This window comes from Sus scrofa, chromosome 15, assembly GCF_054392235.1.
Source record: "Sus scrofa isolate SSC_HxYL_T2T_F1_AM1 chromosome 15, Sscrofa_HxYL_maternal_Yorkshire_Landrace_v2.0, whole genome shotgun sequence".
Classification (NCBI taxonomy): domain Eukaryota; kingdom Metazoa; phylum Chordata; class Mammalia; order Artiodactyla; family Suidae; genus Sus; species Sus scrofa.
This window is the reverse complement of record NC_139397.1, coordinates 16,525,589-16,544,872: the sequence shown is the minus strand read 5'-3', so window position 1 is coordinate 16,544,872 and position 19,284 is coordinate 16,525,589. Positions and strand designations below refer to the sequence as shown.

General features: G+C 36.0%; 1 protein-coding gene and 1 long non-coding RNA gene across 4 annotated transcripts; one reads left to right on the top strand and one right to left on the bottom strand.

Moving 5' to 3' along the window:
• Positions 1-684: 684 nt before the first annotated feature.
• MMADHC (metabolism of cobalamin associated D) lies at positions 685-19,200 on the bottom strand. Of its 3 annotated transcripts, none has more exons than XM_084998653.1 (8): positions 18,921-19,200; positions 18,505-18,835; positions 15,091-15,235; positions 12,096-12,313; positions 8,508-8,613; positions 7,576-7,706; positions 2,815-2,901; positions 685-1,324 (listed from the first exon to the last, which is right to left on the bottom strand). In XM_084998653.1, the coding sequence occupies exons 2-8, from the start codon at positions 18,511-18,513 to the stop codon at positions 1,130-1,132; spliced, it is 891 nt and encodes a 296-aa protein (XP_084854779.1). In that variant the 5' UTR covers positions 18,514-18,835; positions 18,921-19,200; the 3' UTR covers positions 685-1,129. The 3 variants fall into 3 exon arrangements, with proteins under 3 accessions (XP_084854779.1, XP_003133306.2, XP_084854780.1); XM_003133258.5 differs by having other exon boundaries at positions 18,505-18,564; positions 19,146-19,200; XM_084998654.1 differs by lacking the exon at positions 18,505-18,835 and having other exon boundaries at positions 19,146-19,200.
• LOC146395734 (uncharacterized) lies at positions 1,515-7,334 on the top strand. The gene is made up of 2 exons (XR_014829077.1): positions 1,515-1,649; positions 7,286-7,334. It is a non-coding gene; the product is annotated as an uncharacterized LOC146395734 (long non-coding RNA).
• Positions 19,201-19,284: the final 84 nt, after the last annotated feature.

The window sequence follows — 19,284 nt, the reverse complement described above, 5'->3', positions numbered from 1 at the left end:
TACATAGGTGAGAATTTATTGAGCATATATACTTCAACAAATTTTTTTTCAAAATTCTATGGAAACCACTTTTTCATCATCTTCATAGTGAAGGAAAACATTGTAGCTCTTATTTGAATCATAAGCAACACTTATTATTGAGCTACACATTAATTAAGCAGTTTTAAATAAAGTTGTAAACTAAATTAAAAAGTTGGTCATCTCCATGTATTCATTTAAAAAACAGGCATTTAATCAAAAAATACAGAAAAGTCAATTTCAATTAATTCATTTGGTGGAAGTTACTTGTTCTTTCCAGATCTCTATTTCTATAGACAAAAGACACACAAATCAAAGATGATGCTAAGTTTAAAATGCTGTGAAAACAGCTCTGTCCCATATGGGGCAATTCTGTAAAGCACTGCAGTTTCCATCTATTGGTAAAATTGAGAAATATGACTTAGCAGCTGAGGTATAATTTTGCCTGAGAATAAACTACATTTATCTGTCTCAACCTAGGAGTTAAGAATTACTTTAAGTATGTTTAAAGATGAGATTCATGCTCTTTTACATGTAAAAATGTATTATTACCCTTATTCTTCTTTCCCGCACAAACATTATTTCAAAGCAAAACTGAGACTGATACTAGGACATGTGACAGGTAATAAAGAAAAAAGTAAGTTAACAAAAGTTTAATCTATACAATTCAGACTTATCATTGCATTTATTTAAAAAAAACTTCAAAAAGATTAATACTGTAGTTTCTTAAGAATCTTAAAAGCTGTATTTTTAAAATATTGCAATGAAAAAGGCATATGATCAGAACCAAATGTATGATTTATTTTTGGAGAAAAATAATTAAAACTGAGGTTTTTTTTTTTCCAATAAAGAGGAGAAATAATAAGAGATGATACCCTGGTTACATGTTAATTACCACATTAGGTACAATGTGGATGTGCTTAGTATGTGCTTAATGAATGAACAATGCGAAATTTAAAAGATCACAAACCACCTGCCAAAAGTGTAAATTCATAAATGTTGAAATAAATACCTACAAGTAAATTTTAAAAACTGAATGTTTTTGCCAATGTTTATAGATCATCCCAAATTGTTACATACAAATAGTAGAGCAAATAAGTTGACATTACTGCTAGTTTCCACTTAATTTCTTCATAATATGGCTGTCCGGTGTTGCATTAGTGAAGATACTTCCTACAACCACGTGGGTACCCCAGAGACTGTGACGAATCACTTTACAGCAGCCAAGATCATCAACGGAGAATCCTAAATGTCGATAGCGTTCATCTGTCTCAAAAAGAGTGTTGTTTGTATATGGTCCAAAAAACTGAAAGAAATAAGAAGTCATACTTTCATTAGAAAGGAAGATAATGAAGGAATAAGTTTTACGTAAACATGAATGAAGATCTATTTTAACACACCAAAAGTTTAAAAAATCAAGTAAGAAATAAAAAGGTCACTAACTACCCTAACAGCTCCTCTCCCCTCAATACAGGTGCATTCTGGAAATGTGAAGTGAAGGATCTAGCAGACTGCCTGTTATCTAGAACCAAAGGCGTAACATCACATGATCTTTAAAGATGAAACAAACCTTAGGCAATCATCGATGGTTCGCCTTCATAATTTTTAAGATACTGAAACTGAAGTCCAGAGTAAGTTTTTCATTTTTAGTACTCAAATCTTTCTTTAAAAAACTTTATTATAGCTGATTTACAATGTTCTGCCAATTTCTGCTGTACAGCAAAGTGACCTCATTATACATACATGCATACACACACACACACACATTCTTTTTCTCATATTATCTTCTATCGTGTTCTATCACAAGTGATTGGATATAGCTCCCTGTGCCATACAGGACCTCACTGCCTATCCACTTAAATGTAATAGTTTGCATCTACAAACCCTCAACTCCCAGTCCATCCCATTCCCTTCCTCATCCCCGTGGCAACCACAAGTTTGCTCTCCATGTCTGAGTACTCACTAAATCTTGACTTTGAAAAAAAAGTTTATACTCCTATCTTAAAGTTTAAAAAAAATTATTACTATATGTAACTAAAATATACACATAGAATTTACTGTATGATCACAACAGTGGTTTTATTTTCTTTAAAGTATAACTTTATAAATGTTAATTTCCAAAAAGTTACTTTTCTAAATATTTCTTTACCATTTATATTTTCTTAATTTTAAAAATAACTATTTCTTCCTCAATAAAACTACTGATCTCTAATTTTTATCTAATGAAAAGTTAACACACTAATTCAATGTAATTCAAATAATACCTATTAGTGAGGATGGAAAATAATACATTTTAAAATTATTTTTAATAAAATACATTTAAAGTGATAGAGAAGCTTAGCTATGCTAGAGGTTCTCAAAGTTGTGAAGGCAACTGCCTCTTGGTAATTCTTTAAATAAAATTGTGAGGTTTTCGAAATGTCCTAAGTAATATATTTGTACCAAGGTTCTAATTGTAAACAATTTTATAATAAAAACCATTCCTACTTCACATTGTATTCCAAAATGTATTTATTTATTTATTCATTTTGGTCTTTTTAGGGCTGTGCCTGTGGCATATGGAAGTTCCCAGGCTAGGGGTAGAATCACACCTGCAGCTGCCGGCCTACATCACCGTCACAGCAATGCCAGATCTGAGCCATGTCTGTGACCTACAGTGCAGCTCACGGCAATGCCGGATCCTTAACTCACTGAGTAAGGCCAAGGACTGAACCTGTATCCTCATGGATACTAGTTGGGTTCTTAACCCTCTGAGCCACAATGGGAACTCCAAAAATGTATTTACTAATTACTCACTGCCAAACCAGATGATGGGTCAATAAAGTCAGCCCAATAGCCTTCCGCTCGAAGAGCATAGCAGATTTCTTTAGCACCGTTGATGAACTGCATAGAAAAAGACAAAGGATATGCTCAAGATAGCATGACTATAGACTTTTATTTTTCAATAAATTTTTAAATAATTAACTTTTGCTCCAGATAACACAATAAGATTAATAAAAAATTAAAACTAATGTCAAATTAAGACTATTATAAAGTCCTAAGTTATTTTCATCATTCCAAAAGATTAATGGTTCACATAATACTTTCATTTCTTTTAAAAAGTCTAAATTGTAATTTTTTATTCTAGATTATTTCTTGTGCTACTAACTCCCAAATTTGTCATGGATTATAAACCATACTTGCTATTTTGTATCATTATGGAGATATTAGAAATAAAGTAAGGAAAACAAAATGTTCATAATGAAAAGATCTGAACCATTAATTCGAATGAAAGTTGTTTCTATACATGTACGTGTCTGTGTGTCCTTCAAAGACACATCTATCCCCTGATATAGTCATTAAATATTTCTGAGAAGGCACATAAAAATAGGCGAAATGGATAGATTAAGTGCAGGTCTGGACAGCATACTTACTTTTCACTATACATCCCTCTGTATCTTTTATACAGTAAATAAACATTACAGACCATGTGCATGTATAACCTATACAAAATCTTGGTCTTACTATCTTAATTCCTATGTCATCTTTATTAGCTTTATCAGAAGTCTATTCAATGAAAAAGGCTAGTAATGAATAGTAGAACCAGATTAGAATGTTTTTTTTTAAAAAAGACAGACCATAAATGTTTAAAAACTAGGGCATAGTTCCACTTCCAGCCACAACAGAGTAACAGGTATAAAACCCGCCACCTGCTGAAAACTGTAAAACTGACTTAAGTACATGAGGCGACTATTTTTAGACACAAAACAACAGTCAGACAGAAGTGTAATCCTGAGAGAAAGGAAACAAATAAGGTGATCTTTATATATGCTGCAGCCTTCTGGCTGGGGACACACTTTTCTGGTTGCATGACAAAGAAGTGGAGCCCAAGCAAAGTGATAGTGTTTGAGGAGTGACTGAGCTGAGGCAGAAAAAGAAGGCAAGAGTTCTGGTCTGTTGAATCACCTGGAATTTGTGGGGTAGGGTACTGGCAAAGAGAGATGCACAAATGAGGTTCCAAGTAGTCTGCAGAGCAACATGTCCTGGGTAAGTAGCCAAGGACTGAGCTGTGGACATACAAGGTATGATTCCTTGAGGTCTAGCAGAGAGTGTCAGCTAGAGGCTGAGAGCTGAATGGGATATTAGGGGTTATGCAGTGCTGGCTAACATGAGTTCTGGCCCATTCAGAGTGATGAGACCTCACTGACCACCTCTGGCCTTTAGCTGAGATCCTCAAAAGTCTAAGTCTCAGGCATATGGGACACATTCTAAATAAGGGGTTAGCAAGTGACAGCTTGCAGGCCAAATCTGTCTGTCTGTAGAAACACAGTTTTACTGGAATGCAGCCATGCCGGTTCATTTATACACTGCCTACGGTTTCCTTAATAATACAAAGGTAGAACTGAGTAGCTGAGACCTTATGACTTACAAAACTTAAAATTTTACCATCTAGCTCTTTACAGAAAAAGTTTGCTGATCCCTGCTATAGAAATATACAACACAAGCTAACCTATTTTCTCCAAATACAGGCATATCTCATTTTGTGGGGCTTTACTGCACTCTGCAGATAATGTGGTTTTAACATATTGAAGGATTCTGGTAACTGTGTGGCCAACAAGTCTACTAGCACTATTTTTCCAATAGCATTTGCTCACTTTGTGTCTCTGGGTCACATTTTAGTAATTCTCTCAATATTTCAAACTTTTTCATTCATGATTATATTTGCTATGATGATCTGTAATCAGTGATCTTTACTGGCGTTTTACTACTATGACTCTTAATAGGCCATAGTATAGTATAAACATAACTTTTATATACACTGGGGAACCAAAAAATCCTCGCTGTGAGTCAAAAAGACTCACTTTATTGCAATATTTGTTTTATGTTAGTCTAAACCAAACTTGTAGTATCTCCAGGGTATGCCTTTCTTGTAAACAAACAAACCCCATACTGTATTCTTTAGGTTATCTTCATATCTAATATTTACACTTATTGCTGTATGTCATTAATCCTCATAATTCTTAAAAATATGAAAACTGAATATGATCCAGAAAAGTCATGAAAGGATGTGCCATTTACAAGAACTATTGGGTGAACAAACAATACATTTAAAGGTTTGTAAAAGTTATCTAAGAGAATCCCAAATAACCACAAAAAGAACCAGTGTAAGTTTGTCTCTTAAAGATTTCTGCTCAATAGCAAACACTGACATCTGCTGGAAAAAACTAAAATAGACTTAAACTGTAAAACATAAAATATCTCCTTGGAGAGTAAGCAATCTGTGGTTCTAAAAAAAACCCACTAACATATCTAAAATAGAAAAACATGTTTCTTCTTTCATAAAAAAGAAAATAGCTTTAGTCAATATAAAATTAAAAGTCACATGATAAATAAAGTGTGTTGCCATTTCAAAACCCTGAAATTGGTTACAGAAAACTAACTTATAAGTATACTGAGATTAGTGTCAAATGAGGCTCAGAATCTTGAATAGATCAAAAAGTAGTACTGTTGTAATGCATATTTGAGAATGAGCTCTCTATCATTGAAATGATAGTGATAATAAATATATTTATTAATCGTGTCAATGTATAAATAGTAAATGTTCATTGGGTTATTGTATATTTAAATTTCACCTCTCCAAATTCAGATCTTTTAAAAAAATCAGAGATGGAGTTCCTGTCATGGCACAGCGGAAATGAATCTGACTAGGAACCATGAGGTTGTGGGTTCAATCCCTGGCCTCGCTCAGTGCATTAAGGATCTGGCATTGCTGTGAGCTGTGGTGTAGGTCGCAGATGCAGACTGGCAGCAACAGCTCCTATTAGACCCCTAGCCTGGGAACCTCCACATGCTGTGGGTGCGGCCCCAAAAAGACCAAAAAAAAAAAAAAAAAAAAAAAAAAAAAAAAAAGACAACAACAAAAAAAATCAGAGACAATGTCTTATGCCGCTCTGTAATTTCTCTGTTAACTAGCATATAACTTGTTCATGATTATTACTACATGGAATTTATTAGCAAAACTATATGAGAAGATTAAAGTGTGAAGTCTTTATCATAAAATACTCTGTTGAGTATGTAAATAATACTTTTATAAATGAAGAGAATCATAATCCAACCCTAAAGAAAATATAAAATATTTTCAAATATTATTCTGCATGTATGTTAGTAAAAAGAATTTCCGTAAAGAGAATTTTTTCAACTACAGTAGCTAAGTCAGCTAATCTTAACTTGTCATACAGACAAAACAGAAATATTCCTTTCTATCTTATAGACAAAGAAATTGATATAACTCAACATCAAACTCAGATAATTATATAAATTTTAAGTATAAGACTTTAATTTACCACTCATCATTTCTCTGACAATCTTTTCATGGGCAAACTGACAGTGTCCATCATTAAAATGAATATACTCCTGATTCAGCAATTCCCTATTTAGGAATATGTAGATACAAGTATGTGCATAAAAAAGATATGTACAGGAGTTCCCGTCGTGGAGCAGTGGTTAACGAGTCCGACTAGGAACCATGATGTTGCGGGTTCGGTCCCTGCCCTTGCTCAGTGGGTTAAGGATCCGGCGTTGCTGTGAGCTGTGGTGTAGGTTGCAGACGCGGCTCGGATCCCGCGTTGCTGTGGCTCTGGCGTAGGCCGGTGGCTACAGCTCCGATTGGACCCCTAGCCTGGGAACCTCCATATGCCGCGGGAGCGGCCCAAGAAATAGCAACAACAACAACAACAACAAAAGACAAAAAAAAAAAAATAAAAAAAGATATGTACAAATATAGTCACTGCCTGTAACAGTAAAAGTCTGATTTTCAACTCACCAATGACTAACAAAAATTTAAATAATTAAAAAAAATTATGGTTTGCCAATGTAATGTAATAATTTGAAGATTTTACAAAGAATGAAATATAATCTATGGATAATGCTATGGAAAGGTATCAAAACATTATCTTCTAGCTAAAAGCAAAGCATGGGGAAAATGTGGGTCTTAGAATTATTACATTACTATTGCATTGTGCATTGTTTACTCCTTGAAGAAGGCTGAGGTAATTTTTACTTTTTACTTGATATGCTTGAGAGAGGGAGAAAGAGAGAGACAAAGAGATATGGAGGGAGAGATCAGAGAGAAGGACAGAGAGATGGGTACAGAGAGTTAATTTTACTTTTTTGTTGTTTACTATATTTCCAAGTTTCCTAAAATAGAAATCAATTCTAAAAAAATCTGAGGAGGTACTTAGAATCTAAGCTTTACTTTTTAATTTTTTTTTTTTGGTCACTCCCACAGCATGCAGAGTTCCTGGGCAAAGGATCAAACCCACACCACAGAAGTGACCTGAGCCATAGCAGTGACAACACTGGATCCTTAACCAACTAGCCTACTAGAGAACTCTTAAGTTTTTAAAAGATACTAAAACAAAAACATTTTTACTCTCAGAAAACATGTAAGTTCTTTAATACTGAAATACACCAGCAAAGAATTAATAAAGGCTAGAAAAGATAGCCATCATTTTAAAATACTGGTTCACTGATATTTAAATAAGACAACATTAAATTATCAGCAGTTGAAACAATTACCTTTTCTAAGAGCATTTCTCTTTCATTTTCTACCTCCTCACTCCAAACAGTCATATCATTCTTAGTTTTCTGTGTTACAGTCAGGATCATTAGTTTGTTGGTAGCTACCTCTGGAAACAGTGATTCAAAATCTAAAAATGAAATAAGAATATAACTCCAGAAAAAGTTAATTAAACAAAAAGTGCATACTATACTTCAGGAAAGTGATTATGTTAAATTATTATGGTACCAAATTAGGTTTATAAATGCATATTATTTTTGAAAAGGATGCAATGAATTTAGTTTTGGTTTACTTCTTGTTGGAAGAACTAAGACATACTGTCAATAATTCTGAAGAGTAAGTTGGGTTACATGTTGTTGGTCTTGTAATTAAAGAAATAAGTTTATTATTAAGATTTTTCTTGTGTATTAGGTCATGAAGTTATACCTGTAGTAATAATCACCCAGGAGTGGGATAACCTCAGGGAAAGACTTAGGAAAAAAGTTATTAAAAAATCTACCTTTCCTATCTAATGGCAGATGTCAGGGGACATTTGAAAGCCTTTATCTTGGCCATGCAGTCATCACTTTCAGCCAGACATGTTAACACATTAAGTGGGAGTTCCTGTCGTGGCGCAGTGGAAATGAATCTTACTAGGAACCATGAGGTTGCGGGTTCAATCCCTGGCCTTGCTCAGTGGGTTAAGGATCTGGCATTGCTGTGGCTGTGGTGTAGGTCGACGGCTACAACTCCAATTAGACCCCTAGCCTGGGAACCTCCATATGCCGCGGATGCGGCCCTAAGAAGACAAAAGATTTAAAAAAAAAAAAAAAAAAAAAAAATCAAGTGACAAGCCATTACAATTTCTATGGAGTATATTACTCAACACATTAAAAGATCAGTGACATTATCTAACATACACTATTGTTAAAACACATAAAGTGCAACATACCTTTTCGCAGCAATTCTGGACATGTCTGGATTGCACACTCTACTTTGGCACTTTCAAAGTAGGTTTCTGCACTGTTAATTTCTTGCTCAACAGGTGCATCATTATTCTAAGGGGAATATGATATATAAGTAAACGAAATCTGGAATTCAAAGAAAATATCCTGCCTGTTATGAACCTGTTTTTCATACAGAGTGTGTTTTTTGTTTTTTTTTAAATAATCCTGATCTAACTGGTGATGGAGTAACAGTCAGTATTTGCTAACATACTCAAAATTTTTTCTGTGATGTCAGATTTGAAAATCCTAAAAAAACGCTGAATTAAAAAAAGGAGCATATAAATATACTGATATTCTAAGACTTAATATGAATAAGTTTGCGTCTTACAGTGTTACCTCTTCTGATATTTTGTGCTACATAATTATCCTTTCTTTTGTTCTGTAATTATAAAATGGGGATAAAGACACTAACTTACAAAGCAACACAATTAAATCTACAGCTTCTCCTACAGGAAGAGTTAGAAGCTTTTATTCAATTGAAATTTACTGGGTGCCTTTATACATCTGACATTATGACAGGGGCAGGCACTACAATGGTAAAAAATCCAGTCTTCACTCTTAGTATATAAAAGTTAGTAAAAGAAAAATAAACCAACGCAATCAATATGAAAAGTGCTATAGAGTTATGAAGAAAGTTTTCGGGAGGTGTAGATAGAGAAGAATCTTGCTTTGCTGGGAGAAGTCAGGAAAAGGTTGAAATCATATTTGAGCCACATATTAATTAATCTATTAATCTTAATAGATTAAGAATTGAGAAGAAAAAAATTCAGCAAGAGATAATTACAGTGCAAAGGCTTGCAATAGTCAAAGAGAATGGTGTAATTAAAACAACTGCGATTAGAATGCAGAAAGAGAAGGAAGTAGTGGGAAATAAGGTGAGAAAGAAAGATAAGGGATCAAAACCGTGGAAAGCCATTTATGCCACATGAAGAAGTTTTCGACATTAGTTTAAAAGCAATGAGGAATATCAAGGTATCTATAAAAAGCTAATGATAGTATTACTGTGGAGAATATATGGTAATGAGGAGGAGCAGGCAACAGACTAGTAACAACAAACATTTATTGATCAGTGAATTAAGTACATACATTTTCACATTTAATCTTCATAGAAACTTTGTGGGTCAAGGATTATTATTATACTCATTTTACACATAAAGAAACAGAGGCTCTTTTCTGAAAGATTAAGTAACCTTCTTAAGGTCATGAAATTAAGTAAACGGCAAAGGTAATCTTGACTAGAGATCTATCCTATCTCCCTAGTCTATCCTACTAAAATACCTCTAAGAACTAAGGTAAGATAAGGAGGACTTGAACTTTGGCAGCAATTGAGAATTGAAAGGACAATAATTTAAGAGCTATTTTCAGAGACGGAAGCAATGCAATTCTGTCTCTATTTATGGGACCACGATGAAGGAAGGAGTTGTAAATTTTTACTTTTGGGACAGTGGGAAGATGACTAAGTCATTCATAATACTGACAACAAAGAAGTAAGGACAAGTTTTGAGAGAAAAAGGACTAATTCAGTATTAGACATGTAAAATTTGGGAACTTCTGAGACATTCAGATAAAGACATTTGGGAGGTAGACAGCGATATAGAACCAGAAATGTCAGAAATAGAAATAATAAACTAGGAAATATGAAAATGTAGCCTGTGGAGAAAGCCAAGGACATAAGTGACCAGGAAGCAAGAAAAAGGATAAAATAAAGGACAGAGACATTTAAGAAACACAGCATTGGTAGACAGAGGAAGAGCCAAGAAGACCGAGGAGGAATTATCTGAGGTTAAAAGTCAGGGGAGGTCAACTATGTCTCAGAGTTACATTATCTGATATAACCCATAATTGTGAGGGCTGTTGCTTTCAATAATATAGCTTTCATCAAAATCTCAGCCTGGGAGTTCCCTTCATGGTTCAGTGGTTAACAAACCCGACAAGGATGCGGGTTTGATCCCTAGCCTTGCTCAGTGGGTTAAGGATCTGGCGTTGCTGTGAGCTGTGGTGTAGGTCGCAGATGTGGCTCAGATCTGGCGTTGCTGTTGCTGTGGCACAGGCCAGCGGCTGCAGCTCTGATTCAACCCCTAGCCTGGGAACCTCCATATGTGGCAGGTGCGGCCCTAAAAAGCAAAAAAAAAACCACCTCAGTCTGAAACTATGTAGAAATATGAAAAATGATAAGGATCAGCAGTTTGACAGAAACTCTGAGTTGCATGTAACTTTGTTTGATTAAGCAATGATGCAATATTAGTTTTAAGACTCATTTAAAAAATTCATTATGCAGTACCAGTTTAAAAAACTCATTTAAAAAAAAACCTCAGAAATTGTTTTTTAAAAAAGTTTTGGAGTTCCCATTGTAGCTCAGTGGGTTAAGAAACCAACTAGTACCTGTGAGGATGTGGGTTTGATGCCTGACCTCCCTCAGTGGGTTATAGATTCGGTGTTGCCTCAAGCTGTGGTGTAGAAACAGCTTGGATACCATGTTGCTGTGGCTACGGCATAGGGAGGCAGCTGCAGCTCCAATTCCACCCCTAGCCTGAGAACCTCCATATATATGCCACAGGTGCGGCTCTAAAAAGACGAAAAAGAAAGTCTCTTTGGGAGTTCCCGTGGTGGATCAGGGGGTTAAGGACCCGACAGTCTCTGTAAGGATGACGGCTGATTCCCAGGCATCGCTCAGTAGGTTAAGGATCCAGTGTTGCCACAAGCTGTAGTGTAGATTGCAGATGCGGTTCAGATCCAGTGTTGTCTTGGCTGTGGCATAAGCCTAGCTGCAGCTCTGATTTGACCCCGAGCCTGGGAACTTCCATATGCCACAGGAATAGACATAAAAAGGAAAAAAAAAAAGTTTTCCTCTTTAGGTTACTGTATCTTTTTTTTTTTTTTTTTTTTTTTGCCTTTTCTAGGGCCACTTCCACAGCATATGGAGATTCCCAGGCTAGGGGTGTAATCGGAGCTGTAGCCATCGGCCGACACCAGAGCCACAGCAACAAGGGATCTGAGCCGAGTCTGCAACCCACACCACAGCTCACGGCAATGCCGGATCCTTAACCCACTGAGCAAGGCCAGGGATTGAACCCATAACCTCATGGTTCCTAGTTGGATTCATTAACCACTGTACCACGACGGGAACTCCTGTATCTGTTTTTAAATGGTCAGAGGAATATAAAACTAGTTGGAATTTGTTCCATATATAAATTATAATTTTGATTTATAAAAGTGAAAAGCAGAGAACCTAAACTTCCAGTAACATGAAATTATATATATTTGAAATAAAAGGTTATTTAAAAACGTATTTTTGAAAGAATTATTTAATTACCCAAGAGACTGCAATGTAAAGTTAAGTGAAAAAATTATATAGCAAAAGCTGTGTATAAGTCAATGCCAAGTTTTTAAAAGCTATATATGTTGTTTTTGAATATACTGGAATTAAGTAGATATTTTTTACTCTTTTAATGAAAGTAACTTGCTCACAGTTATCAGAAATTAATACAGCATTAATAATTAGAAAAACAGAATAAGTGATATCAACCACTTACCTGAAATTCATTCACATACTGTGCCATTACAAACTCATGTCTTTCACTTGATAAAGGTTCTGCTAAAATATCAGGTAAAGTTCTATGAACCTGGCTTTTCTTCTGTGATGTGGTCCCATTGAGATGACAATCAAAACCTATGTTTCCAGGAAGCTGGAATCTCTGATCCTGAGGCCCAAATGGTCCCATAGTTTCATCCGGCCATACTGTTCGAGAGCCTGAAGAGGAAGAACAAAATGAGTAATTTTTTATTTACTAGTTAAGTGCACTGTTGACTGAAATAATGCTCTTTTTCCAATCAGGTAATTTTTACCTAACCAAAAGATATTCAAAGTTTGCTCCCCTGTCTTAACATAAATTAGTTTCATGTCATTTCCAAAATACTAATCAAAGTAACCAGCTGTCAGCTCATACGTAAGTCCATTATTAGGGAAAGAATTCAATAAAGTACTGTAATCCATGCTCTGTAATGCTTGAGAGTCATTAAAAAGAATACGGTAAATATTTACTGATAGTGAATGAAGTCTAGGACAACTTACATTAAAAGAAAAAACTATGTCAAAGAATAGCATACATGACATTTATTGTACACCCTTATTTTTATGTTTTTAAATACAGAAAAAAAGATCTGAAAGGAAATATACCAAACTTAATAGTGGATACCTTTGGGGATATTCAGCTAGTGTTACCTGGAAGCACAAAACCTTAATAGACTGGGAAAAAAATCTTGTATGAACCAATGTAACATAATACCTACTGTTTATTAGCCATATGAGTTAATATGAATGAAATACTTAGAGAAGAATATTACACATTACTTGATTCACTTAAAAAAGTTCTAATGTGAAAAATTCAAAAAGATCTGGAAAGAATAAATTAGAAAATCAAACAAATAAATACTCAAGAGTAGGGGTTTTGTTTAGAGAAAGGAAGGGATGACTACTGTAGACCTCAGTTGGTATAATATTTATAAATACTTGGCCAGAACTGAGTGACTGAAAATGGATGCCCCCAAGTACCACCATATCCCTCCTCCATACCTATGACAGACATCACCCATCATAGAAATTTTTCCCACTGAACCCAGATACAGTCACATAATTCTCAACCCCAACACTAGCCCAGTACATTTCAAACTTTTAAGCATTTAAAAATCATCTGAGATCTTCTCAAAAGGCAGGTTCTGATTTACTAAGTCTGGAGTGGAGCTCGAAATACATGGTTTCTAGTAAGTCCCAGATGACGCTGATGCTATACCACGCTCTGCTACACTGAAGGTCTTATTGAGTAACAACGCTCCAGACAGTCACTAATGATTGACTAGAGTCAGTGCACGAGCTAAAGCTTATCAGCTATTTTTGAGTAACACAGGTTTTAAAGACTATGTAGATCTGTCTCTTTAAATAAATATCCCATGTTAATAGTGGATTCTTTTCTTTTCTTTTTGGCTGTGGCGTGCAGTTTTTTGATGTGGGATCTCAGTTCCCAGACCAGGGACTGAACCTGGGCCACAGCACTGACAGTGCTGAGTCCTAACCACTAGACCACCAGGGAACTCCTAGATTTACAAAAATTCTTCATATAGCTGTCCCTAGGTATTCCCAGGGGACTGGCTCCTATGCCCCCACAGATACCAAAATCTGCATATGCTCAAGACCTGTATGTAAGAGGGCACTGTTCAGTTGACTTTTGTACAACTCAGGGGCTAGGGACACTGACCCTATGTGCAGTAGAAATCTGAGTATAATTTACAGTCAGTTCTCTGGATAGTTAGCTACATATCCTCGGATTCAGTGAACTGAGAATTGTGTAGTACTGTAGTTATTTATTATTGTAAAAAATCTGCGTATGAGTGGCCCTGAGAAACTGAAACCCATATTGTTCAAGGGTCAACTGTATGTGCATATACGTAACCTACAGAAACCTATATACATCCTCCCATATACTTTAAATCATCTCCAGATTAGCTACAATGTTGAATACAGTGTAAATGACATTTAAGTAGCTGCTGGTGTTTGGCAAATTCAAGTTTTGCTTTTTGGCACTTCCTGGACTTTTTTCCCCCAAGGATTCACCCCCCTGGTTGGTTGAATCTGAGGATTCAGAACCCATGGATAGGGAGGGCTGGCTGTATACTCACAATATAAACCCGTTACATATACTGAGTGAAAAATCTTTCATGTAAAGTACATATATGTTTAGCCTTCAAATTACAAAAACTGGAGCGTAATCAGAGATGGAATTAGAAAATGGGGGCAAGAAAACCAGGGAAGGCTTTGCATACCCAAGTGAACTTACATTACTAAGTAATGCTTTACATGAAAAAAGGATTCCATGGCCAATCTCTTTAGATATATTAGGTAAGGTTTCCAAAAGCCTTCCCTTAATATTTTAGTGTACATTATAAACCTCCAAAGCTCCACAGGATTGTATGATATAAAACATTTCTCAAACTTATCGCAGAATTTTTTTTTTTTTAGACTTTGAACAATGACTTATAGCTTGAGGATAGTTTAGTAACTGCTACCGAAAGCAGTGGGAGATAACAAAGCCTTATTAAGCAGGTGACATGATTAAAGTATTTCAGAATGATTACTATGATAGTGGTGTGAAAAATGAATTAAAAAAATCAGACTTGCAGTGAATATACACGTGCATAGTAAAAAGTGCCAGCTACATGTAAGTTATTCAGCAAAGAATGGCAAGAAGTAGTAACACAGTTTAATAGGATCAAAGGAAGATTTGTTTCAGGGAGGACAGTGTTTGAAGATAATTAGAAAGAAACTAAAGTTCAAGAAAATAAAGTTTTAAAAATATTCATTTTTTTCATATTGTAGCTTTCTGATACAAATATTTAGGTAGTTCTGATTTCATTTTGAACAGGATAAACTCAAAATCAGAAAATCAGTAAAAGCTCAAGAGGAAATATTACCAGAAACACAGCTCAAAATGTTATGAAACAGTTATAAGTTAAGTAATAATAACTTTTACTTACATATATCTGGAGGTGCAGTGGCCACATGAGACTCATCAGAACCTGAAGATCCTGCAGTTGAAAAGGCTCTTGGATTGACAACCTTTTTAACTAAAGAGCAAAATCCTGGCAGATAGGAAACCAATCTGGCTCTGTTACAGAGCACCTAAGAATGACACAGAAAGCAAAATTATTCTGGATATAAATGTTATACTAACACAGACAATCTCTGGCAAATACTCATACTGCAATGTATCTTTTAAAACTGACATTTATTCTACTATTATTGAGCACCTACCATATGATAAGCACCATGTGTGTTTAAAATTTTAAAAATAAACATGATTATTAAAAAAAAAAAAACATTAAGTTACTTTGGGTAAAAATATTTGGCTTTTCCAACAAAGGCCAGAATGAAGAGTGACACACAGAATGAAAACCTGTAAAAGTTGCCCTATTTAGCAATGAGATTCTTCTATTCTCAAAATAACTTTCAAACCTCTACTAGGACCAAAACCTATTTACTTTCTAACTCTTCGCTTACTGCTGTAAATGGTACTAATTATCTCCCATGCCATCTTTTCTCTTGGTTTTATGGCAATGTCCACTTTCCTCCATTTTAGCACCTTCGTGTACCCCCTTGTGATACACTTTCTGCTTCTATGTTCATTCCCTAGATTCTGAGCTCAGTTACAATGGATGAATATGTAACCATCTTTCATGTGTAACCTTTAAATCAAAACATTTGGGTCAGAACAACTTAGTGCAGAGGTTGGCAAACCATTGTCACATGTAGCCCTTGGTCGACTTTGGTGAATAAAGTTTGAAACACTGCCACACAAATAAATAATATTTATGTATTGTCTATGGCTGTTTTTATGTAGTAAGGGCAGTTAAGTAGTTGCATAAAGACTCTATGGCCTACAGAGCCTAAAATATATGCTATCTGTTCCTTTACATTAAAAAAAATTTGCTCTTAGTGGAAAAAATATAAGAACAAATATCACATCATTGTTGAAATGCTATTAAAAGATTTGAACAATTAAGAGATCTTTGAAGGAATATGAAAAACGTTTCATGTAGAATATACTTGGTTTTGAAGAAATAATATAAATTTTCTGGGGAAAGGGGCATTTCAGTGACTGACTTCCAGGAACAAATGTATGGAGTCATAAAGAATGTATTCAGAAGAATGGACAAAGTCCACTGAAGTGGGTATAAGGTAGTGTGGTGAAAAACAGGCTCCAAAGTTAACTTGTGAGCAACTGTAAGAGGCAGTTTATACTTGACGCAGACAGTAAAGGGCCTGTTACGTCAAGGTAATAAATCAGAATTTTAATCTGTAGGCAAAGAGGAAGTTTTAAGGAATGTACCACTACAGGCCTTGTAGAGAATGGACTGGAGCGGGATCAGAGAAGTGGTATGAAAGTGATTTACCAGGATGTTGAAAGAGTCTAGCCCTTGGAAACTTTAGAATCATTCTTTTTCCCTTTCACATAGTATCTTGAAATCCAACACACGAATTCTTTCTGACTGTATTTCTCATCTTAAACATAAGAAAACATCCTAACTGGGCTTTTTACCTCTCTAACTACTTATTTACTATTTTTATCTTCCTTTGTCTTACTCTACTCCCTTGTCACATAAAAACATCTACCCAACATTTCCCATATTTCTCTTTCTTTTATATTGCCATAAGATTTTTTTCTGCTAAAATATCCTTTTTCCCTCTCCTCCTAGGCCTGAAAAATTCTAACTCTTTCTTCAAGATTTGGATAAACAGAACCTCCTTTTTAAGTCTCCAAAATGCAATGCCTATTTCCAGAGCATTCTGCCCACCTGAAAATTTAAGCATCCTCCCTTGGGTATGTTCCTAACCTGCTTGAAGAGACAAAAATGATAATTCTCAATGAGCAACTGTGATATTTCACACAAAAGACCCAGATTTTGGCTGTTCTTAAAAACTCTGAAGATCTGGCAGCACTGGACTCACATTCCCAAGTGACATTTAGTTGGCCACACATCACTAAGGAAAGGTTTCTCCCTTTATACTGGAAATGAGCATTTCAGTTTGTAAGTCCCCACCAAAGCGTCTTAATTTACCTGTTTAGCCTCTAAAGCATGGACATTTCTGACCCTTGCTATGTATGCTAACTAAATTGTTGAGGACACACACGTGCATATTTCATTACTAACATCCATTCAGCATTTACAATGCATATAAACTAACACAAATTTTTAAAAGTATATTATTTTATGTAAACTTCTAACAATAAAGGATTTGTAAAAGTATTTTTCAAAATGCCCTACTGAAGTAATTTATTCATTCAAACCAAAATAAAGCCAGGTTAAATATTAGCATCCTACCTTAATTAATACTTCTTCTTTGAGAGTAGAACACCATTCTTTTACAACATTCCCTTCCTATGATTATGCCTAGGTAAAAATTCATCTTAAAACATAGGCCAGACTTGTGGTCTACTTTTATGACTTGGCCCTATAGTCTCATCCTTACACTATTACTATATCATGTTCAATTACAGGAATACTATCCCTGTTAATTGTTGTCATATTAGTCTTCCTAACATGTAGCTCTAATTACATCACCAACATTTAAGGAATAAAGTCCAAATTACTGAGTTTGTTTGGATCCACAATCCAACCTCATTTCCCACTTATCTCTTTATATTTTATCTTACATTAAGGAAAATAGACCTGAGTTACCGATTTTTGAAAAGAGGGGAGGGTGTCACTGAATATTCCTGCTATTCTGCCCACCCAAACCTCAGATTATCTAAATCTCACCCATCTTTCAAAACTCAAATTAAATGCTTCTCTGATTAAGTGAACCCAAACCCTACATAGATACTGTGCTCTGAATCTGCACTATACCTTTGGGTAGCTTAAAAAAAAGTTTCTATTTTTATTGTAACTGTTTTCACATATGTCTTATGTCCTCTACTATATGAACTCCTTATGGCAGGATGTGTCTGAGTAATCACTGGACAGTTAAAGTTAATAAATATATCTGGTCTATGGGAATAGTATCTCTTAGTCTCATTTTGTAGTATTTGTAACGTTATTTCCTGTACTGAAACTGCTACAAAACCTTCAGTTGACCTAACCAAAGAAACAGAAAACGTCTTAAAAACAGATTCTAAATATTTACTGAAATGGCTTTTAAAAATGTTGAAAGGATGCTGGTACCGAATTTTTTTCTAAAAACGAATCTGTAGAATAAATACACCTGTATTGAGAAGTTTAAAGCATATGAACCTAACTGCACACCCTTTTGCTTCTCTTAACATTTCTGATACACTAAGCATGAGTAACATTGTGCCACCAGTATCATTATAAGTAAACCCTTCCACTTTCCTAGCAAGTTCCCAAACTATTTCATTACCATACTGGTGCTTAAGAGACTGATTTACTCACATTGGCCATTTCTGGCGGAAAGGGCAGACGCAAATTATCTTTCCTTTCGTAAAGTTATGCCTGGGAAAGGACAAAACAAAACAGGCCGGTGACGGATTCAGCTCTGACAGACGGCTCGGGTAACGTTCACCACTGCCTGTGTCCCTCCACCGTCAAAGGCACCGAAGTGCAAGCTCTCCCCGTCCCCCAAGGAAGCCAGGATTCGTCCCCAGCCCCTACAGCGCACAGACCACGGTCCAGAGGCCGTGCAATTCTCGGCCCGGTTTGTGTCCGCAGAACACAACTCCGACTAGATGGGGTAGACTGAGAGACCGTCCACCAGTACGGAATCCTGAGGCCCCGAGCAGGTTGTTAACACAGGCCTGACCACAGCTCTAAGCGAGGGTGGGGAACGTGGAGCCGTCCACAGGGACAGCGTCCTGAGGCTCCGGGTAGGTTTTTTAACACAGGCCTGACCACAGCTCTAAGCGAAGGTTCGAGCAGCGCCGAGGGATGAGAAAGCAAAAAAAGTCCTAAAGACAGGACGACAGGATAACTGGGGACAGCGACAGGAGCCTTCTCGGAATAGGGGCAACACTGAAAGCTGGGGCACGAAGACTGGCGAATTTGGAGAGAATAACGCGGGTGGAAACAAGCCGTACCAGTCACCACCGCCGCCGCCTCCAGCTGTCCCAGCGCTCTACGCTTCCCGGCTTCAAAATGGCGGCGCGACGGCGGCGGGGTGAGCGTACGCGGGCAGCGAGCAGACTGAAGGAGTTGCTTCCGAGCGCGTCGATGGGC